At 54.6% G+C, this 7,322-nt stretch overlaps 1 protein-coding gene across 1 annotated transcript in view; it reads left to right on the forward strand.

Annotated features, from left to right (window-relative positions):
* LOC143039699 (uncharacterized) overlaps positions 1-6,326 on the forward strand; it is a 12,667-nt gene extending 6,341 nt beyond the window's left edge. The window contains exon 2 of the mRNA XM_076209936.1: positions 5,342-6,326. Within this exon, the coding sequence (XP_076066051.1) occupies positions 5,342-6,089 (748 nt within the window). The 3' untranslated portion in view covers positions 6,090-6,326. The remainder of the gene's footprint in view (positions 1-5,341) is intronic.
* Positions 6,327-7,322: the final 996 nt, after the last annotated feature.

Consider the following 7,322-nt stretch of genomic DNA (forward strand, 5'->3'; position numbering starts at 1 on the left):
ACCACAGCTACTATCCTTTCTCCTCGCCCTCCCCCTCCACGCACTCCTACCTCCTCCTCACCCTCCTCCTCGTCACCCTCACCCTCCTCCTCTCCTCCTCACCCTCCTCCTCCTCGTCACCCTCACCCTCCTCCTCTCCTCCTCACCCTCCTCCTCCTCACCCTCCTCCTCGTCGCCCTCACCCTCCTCCTCTCCTCCTCCTCACCCTCCTTCTCCTCACCCTCCTTCTCCTCACCCTCCTTCTCCTCCTCCTCCTCCTTCTCCTCCTCCTCCTCCTCCTCCTCCTCCTCCTCCTCCTCCTCCTCCTCCTCACCCTCCTCCTCCTCCTCCTCCTCCTCCTCCTCCTCCTCCTCCTCACCCTCCTCCTCCTCCTCACCCTCCTCCTCACCCTCCTCCTCCTCACCCTCCTCCTCCTCACCCTCCTCCTCCTCCTCCTTTTCCTTTTCCTCCTCCTCCTCCTTTTCCTTTTCCTCCTCCTCCACCACCTCCTTCTTCTCCTCCTCCTTCTCCTCCTTGTCCTCCTTCTCCTCATCCTTCACCTCCATCTCCTCCTCCTCTTCCTCCTCCTCTTCCTCCTCTCCCTCTTCCTCCTCCTCTCCCTCCTCCTCCTCCTCCTCCTTCTTCTCCTCCTCCTCCACCACCTCCTTCTCCTCCTCCTTCTCCTCCTTGTCCTCCTTCTCCTCATCCTTCTCCTCCATCTCCTCCTCCTCTTCCTCCTCCTCTTCCTCCTCCTCTCCCTCTTCCTCCTCCTCTCCCTCCTCTCCCTCCTCCTCCTCCTCTCCCTCCTCCTCCTCCTCCTCCTCTTCCTCCTCCTCCTCCTCCTCTCCCTCCTCTTCCTCCTCCTCCTCCTCCTCTCCCTCCTCTTCCTCCTCTTCCTCCTCTTCCTCCTCCTCTCCCTCCTCTTCCTCCTCCTCTCCCTCCTCTTCCTCCTTCTCCTTGCTCACATGACTTTTCAGTGAAGGCGTATTGAAGTGCACGTGCTTGCACAGAAGTGCACACGTTTACGCAGAAGTGCACGCGCGTACACAGAGGTGCACACTCGCACGCAGGTGCACACGCGCACGCGGGTGCACATGCGTACACACAGGTGCACACGTGCTGGTGTACGGACGTATCTCCATAACAAGATTAGGGGCTGAATTCTCATTTGGGACTTGGATGGTGGAATCTTTCGTTTCGTACACAGCTGAGGAAGAAACTGACATTTTTTTGTATTCTCGTACACTCGAACCGCGTCTGTTCGCTTCGAACACGTGTCGCGGACGAACGTGTCGGTCGACGAGAACGTCGTGGTCCTCGTCGCCGATAAAGACGACCTTGTCGTGTCTCGAACGCGTCCTTGTCACGCGTTTCGTAAGTGTTCTTTGCTAATCGTCAGGAATATAAATTCGATCACGTTTTAGGACTAAGATCGCGGGGAATATAGGTTCTGCCCGGGCCTGCTCTGACGTCACCACCTTTGACGTCATATCTGGTGTCATTGTGATATCTACAGTGACGTCAGTGCCTCTGACGTTACTGTCTCTGATATCGTGTCTGATAGGTCAGCCTCACCGCTGACGTTTATCGTCGTTCTGGGACGTCGCTGTGGTAATGTCAGCAATCTGTCAGTCATTTCCCCCCCTTTTGCGACCAATTTCTCCTGCCCCCCTCCCCACCTCTCCTGCCCCCCTTTCCCCACACCTCTCCTGCCCTCCTCCCCCACACCTCTCCTGCCCCCCTCCCCCACACCTCTCCTACCCCCCTCCCCCACACCTCTCCTGCCCCCCTCCCCCACACCTCTCCTGCCCCCCTCCCCCACACCTCTCCTGCCCCCCTCCCCCACACCTCTCCTGCCCCCCTTCCCCCACCTCTCCTGCCCCCCTCCCCCACCTCTCCTGCCCCCCTCCCCCCTCCCCACCTCTCCTGCCCCCCTCCCCCACCTCTCCTGCCCCCCTCCCCCACCTCTCCTGCCCCCCTCCCCCACCTCTCCTGCCCCCCTTCCCCCACGCCTCTCCTGCCCCCCTCCCTCACGCCTCTCCTGCCCCCATCTCCCCTCCCCCATGTGTCGCACCTCCCTCCATTCTCTATTCCTCGCTCCACTTTCAAATCCTCTCCCACGCTCCGCTGTCACGTCCCACTTCCACATGCAACAGAAGTCCACCGCTCGTGTTCCACCGCTCGTGTTCCGCCGCTCGTGTTCCGCCGCTCGTGTTCCGCCGCTCGTGTTCCGCCGCTCGTGTTCCGCCGCTCGTGTTCCACTGCTCGTGATCCACTGCTCGTGTTCCACCGCTCGTGTTCCACTTCTGGGTTCCACTACTGGCTTCCATTCTCGCGACTCCCCCTTCTCCCCACCCCCTTCTCCCCTCCCCCTTCTCCCCTTCCCTTCTCCCCTTCCCTTCTCCCCTTCCCTTCTCCCCTTCCCTTCTCCCCTCCCCTTCTCCCCTCCCCCTTCTCCCCTCCCCCTTCTCCCCTCCCCCTTCTCCCCTTCCCTTCTCCCCTCCCCCTTCTCCCCTCCCCCTTCTCCCCTCCCCTTTCTCCCCTCCCCTTTCTCCCCTCCCCTTTCTCCCCTCCCCCTTCTTCCCTCCCCCTTCTTCCCTCCCCCTTCTTCCCTCCCCCTTCTTCCCTCCCCTTCTTCCCTCCCCCTTCTCCCCTCCCCCTTCTCCCCTCCCCTTCTCCCCTCCCCCTTCTCCCCTCCCCTTCCCCCCTCCCCTTGTCCCCCTTGACCTCCTTGTCCCCCCCTTGTCCCCCCCTTGTCCCCCATTTCTCCCCTCCCCTTTCTCCCCTCCCCCTTCTACCCTCCCCCTTCTCCCCTCCCCCTCCTCCCCTCCCCCTTCTCCCCTCTCCCTCCTCCCCTCCCCTCCCTCTCCTCCCCTCCCCCTCCTCCCCTCCCCCTCCTCCCCTCCCCCCTCCCCCTCCTCTCCTCCCCTCCCCCCTCCCCCTCCTCTCCTCCCCTCCCCCCTCCCCCTCCTCTCCTCCCCTCCCCCTTCTCTCTCCCCCTTCTCTCACCCCCTTCTCCCTCTCCCTTCTAGCATCCCCAGTTCTTCCCTCCCCAGTTCCCCCCTCCCCAGTTCTCCCCTCCCCAGTTCTCCCCTCCCCAGTTCCCCCCTCCCCAGTTCTCCCCTCCCCAGTTCCCCCCTCCCCAGTTCCCCCCTCCCCAGTTCCCCCCTCCCCAGTTCTCCCCTCCCCAGTTCTCCTCTCCCCCTTCTAACATCCCCCGTTCCCCCCTCCCCCGTTCTCCCCTCCCCCTCTCTCCCCTCCCCCTCTCTCCCCTCCCCCTCTCTCCTCCTCCCCCGAGCTCTCCTTTCCCTCCTCCCCCTCCTCTCCTCCCCTCCCCCTCCTCCCCCTCCTCCCCTCCCACTCCTCCCCCTCCTCCCCTCCCACTCCTCCCCCTCCTCCCCTCCTCCCCCCTCCTACCTTCTTGGGTTAGGTTTGACATAAACCAGATTGGTTATCTTTGGCGGTCGTCTGATCTTTATCTATTTACTTGTTTATCTATTTATCTATTTATCTTATTGATTTGTTCATTTCTTATTTTCTTTTTCTTTTTTATTTGTTATATTTATTTGTTTATTCATTTATTCGTTCATTCATTCTTTCATCCATTCTTCCATCCATTCATTCTCAATACTCATCCGGAATCGCTTCAACGTTATCTGGGCCCGGATACGGTCTATTCCGGTCCATTCCGGTCCATTCCGGATCTTCCTTTCGCAGTCTGCCCCTTTGAAGGATCTATAGTCCGGGGCTGTAGCTCAGTCTCTCTCTCTCTCTCTCTCTCTCTCTCTCTCTCTCTCTCTCTCTCTCTCTCTCTCTCTCTCTCTCTCTCTCTCTCTCTCTCTCTCTCTCTCTCTGTGTTCAAAACTTCGATTTTTGTTTATTATATTCATTTTTGTATTTGTTCGTTTGTTTAAGTTCGTTTGTATATTTGTTTTTTCTGTATGTATTTGTCTTGTTTTTCTTTATCTTTGGTTTATTCGTTTCTATATCTGGTTATTTTTCAATTCATTCGCGTATTTGCATGTATTGTTTATTCATATATATTTTTTTTTTTACATGTTTGTCCATTTGTTATTTGTTTGTCCATTCATTTGGTTTTAGTTCGAATTTTTGCTTTGCCAAGACCAACTGGAGGTGAATTTATGACCATAAAACGTCCCACAAAGCAACTGCACACAACCCAGACCTCACCCCCTTCCTCCCAGACCTCACCCCCTTCCTCCCAACCTCCCCCCTTCCTCCTAACCTCCCCTCTTCCTCCTAACCTCCCCTCTTCCACTTAACCTCCCCCCTTCCTCCTAACCTCCCCCTTCCTCCCAACCTCCCCCCTTCCTTCTAACCTCCCCCTTCCTCCCAACCTCCCCCTTTCTCCCAACCTCCCCTCTTCCTCCCAATCTCCCCCCTTCCTCCCAACCTCCTCCCCTTCCTTCCAACCTCCTCCCCTTCCTCCCAACCTCCTCCCCTTCCAACCTCCCCCCTTCCTTCCAACCTCTCCCCTTCCTCCAACCTACTCCTTTTGCCTAATCTCCTTTCTAACCCCAACCTCCCTTCCCTCAATTTCACCTCTTTCCCCAAACCTACCCCATTCTCCCAATTTCACCCCATTCTCCCAATTTCACCCCATTCTCCCAATTTCACCCCTTTCTCCCAATTTCACCCCTTTCTCCCAATTTCACCCCTTTCTCCCAATTTCACCCCTTTCTCCCAATTTCACCCCTTTCTCCCAATTTCACCCCTTTCTCCCAATTTCACCCCTTTCTCCCAATTTCACCCCTTTCTCCCAATTTCACCCCTTTCTCCCAATTTCACCCCTTTCTCCCAATTTCACAACTTTCCCCCAATTTCACAACTTTCCCCCAATTTCACAACTTCCCCCAGTTTCACAACTTTCCCCCAATTTCACAACTTTCAATTTCACCCCTTTATCCGAACATATCCCCTTCCTCAACCTCTTTTTAAACTCCAACCCCATCCCTTCCCTCAACCTCCTTTCTTCCCTCAACCTCCTTTCTTCGCTCAACCTCCTTTCTTCGCTCAACCTCCTTTCTTCGCTCAACCTCCTTTCTTCGCTCAACCTCCTTTCTTCGCTCAACCTCCTTTCTTCGCTCAACCTCCTTTCTTCGCTCAACCTCCTTTCTTCCCTCAACCTTCACTTCTTTACACGAACCTCCTTTCTTTCATCAACCTCTCCCCTTCCCCTAATTTCTACCCCTTACAACCTCCCCCTTCCCCCAACTTCCACCCCTTCCTCCCAACCCCCTCTCTTCCCCTCTTCCCTCTTCCCCCTTCCTCCCAAACTCCTCTCTTCTCCTCTTCCCCCTAACCTATCCTAGTCTTAAGAGAGTAATTTTTTTATTTTCAGGATTCCAACTGTCCCTCCCTTGTTTGGGGACTGTGAGGAGAGAGAGGTGGAAGAAATGGAAGAACCGGTGGAGGATGAGGAAGAGTATGATGAAGAGGAAGAGTTTAGGAAAGAGGAAGAAATGGAAGATGAGGACGATGAAGAAGATGAGGACGATGAAGAAGATGAGGACGATGAAGAAGATGAGGACGATGAAGAAGATGAGGACGATGAAGAAGATGAGGACGAAGACGAAGAAGAGGAAGAGGACGAAGAGGAGGAAGAGGAAGAGGACGAAGAGGAAGAGGAAGAGGACGAAGAGGAAGAGGAAGAGGAGGAAGAAGAGAAGGAAGAAGAGGAGGAAGAAGAGAAGGAAGAAGAGGAGGAAGAAGAGAAGGAAGAAGAAGAGGAGGAAGAAGAGGAGGAAGAAAATGAAAAGGAAGATGAGGAAAAAAATGAAAATGAAGATGAGAAAGAAAATGAAAAGGAAGATGAGGAAGAGGACAAAAAGCAGGTAGAGGATGAAGAGTTAGAAGAAGAGGAAGATGAGGAAACTGAAGATGAGGAGGAGGCGGAAGCCTTATGGGAGGATGTATTTGAGGATGTATTTGAGGATATGTGGGAAATTGCAAGGGTGGATTGTCATGAGGGTGTGGAGTGGGATAAGGAGTGGATTGAGGAGTTGGATACCACGGGGAGTTGGGTGGAGGCTATGGGGAGTACATTAAGGACACAGAGTCATTGTAGTAGCGTGAGTTGCTCTGTGTGAGGAATGTGAGGGTGTGAGGAATGTGCCGAGGAAATTGAGGAATGAAATAAGGAGTTGTTGTTTAATAAAATCATCAAGTGATATTTAAGAAATCTCCATCGCTCCACTCCCCCACCCCCTTGCTACCATCATTCTATATAATCACCACTTACGAAGTATCCTAGAAACTCTCCGCACTCCTCTATTCCTCCACTCTTTCATTCCTCCCCTCCACTCCTCCACTCCACTCCGCCACTCCACACCTCCCTTCCTCTCCACTTCTCCCCACCTCTCCACTTCTCCCCACCTCTCCACTTCTCCCCACCTCTCCACTTCTCCCCACCTCTCCACTTCTCCCCACCTCTCCACTTCTCCCCACCTCTCCACTTCTCCCCACCTCTCCACTTCTCCCCACCTCTCCACTTCTCCCCACCTCTCCACTTCTCCCCACCTCTCCACTTCTCCCCACCTCTCCACTTCTCCCCACCTCTCCACTTCTCCCCACCTCTCCACTTCTCCCCACCTCTCCACTTCTCCCCACCTCTCCACTTCTCCCCACCTCTCCACTCCACCCATCCACCTCTCCTCCATTACTCCACTCCCACACTCCCCATTTCTCCCCTCCCCTCCCCACTTCTCCCCTCCCCTACTGACATCCACCTCCCCTCCACTCCACCCTTCCCTCCTCCACTCCGCTCCACTCCACTCCCCTCCCCTCTCCCACCCGTCCAATCAATGGCCCAAAAATCCACTTGTGGATTATTCGATTCTCCTCCCGCTTCACGTCTGTGTCCTTTTGCTGGTTGCCATCTCACGTTGGCATTCCGGGTAACGAACGAGCTGACAAGGCAGCTCAAGAAGCGGCACAAATCCCCCTTTGATGTTTCCAACCTCCTTCTTGCAACAGACTTAGTAACCACGTAGTGAGCGCTGAAAGTATCAGTTATTTTAAAGAAGGTTAGATAACTTTATGGATGGGGATGATATGTGGTGATGGACTTGGATCTGTCTAGTGTAGGCCTTATGGTCTCTTGCAGTCTCCTCCATTCGTATGTTCAGATTATCATCATGTTCTGTCCTCATGACAAAGCAGAAATCATAAAGAGGATCATTCAGCAAACCTTTTGAAACAATAAACACAAGAACATAAGAATGGAGGAGTCTGCAAGAGACCATAAAGCCTACACTATGCAGTCCTATGTCCATTACCACCTATCATCCCCATCCATAAGATTATCTAGTCTTCTCTTAAAG

Source organism: Oratosquilla oratoria, chromosome 27, assembly GCF_046742065.1.
Source record: "Oratosquilla oratoria isolate Oo_2021 chromosome 27, ASM4674206v1, whole genome shotgun sequence".
NCBI lineage: Eukaryota > Metazoa > Arthropoda > Malacostraca > Stomatopoda > Squillidae > Oratosquilla > Oratosquilla oratoria.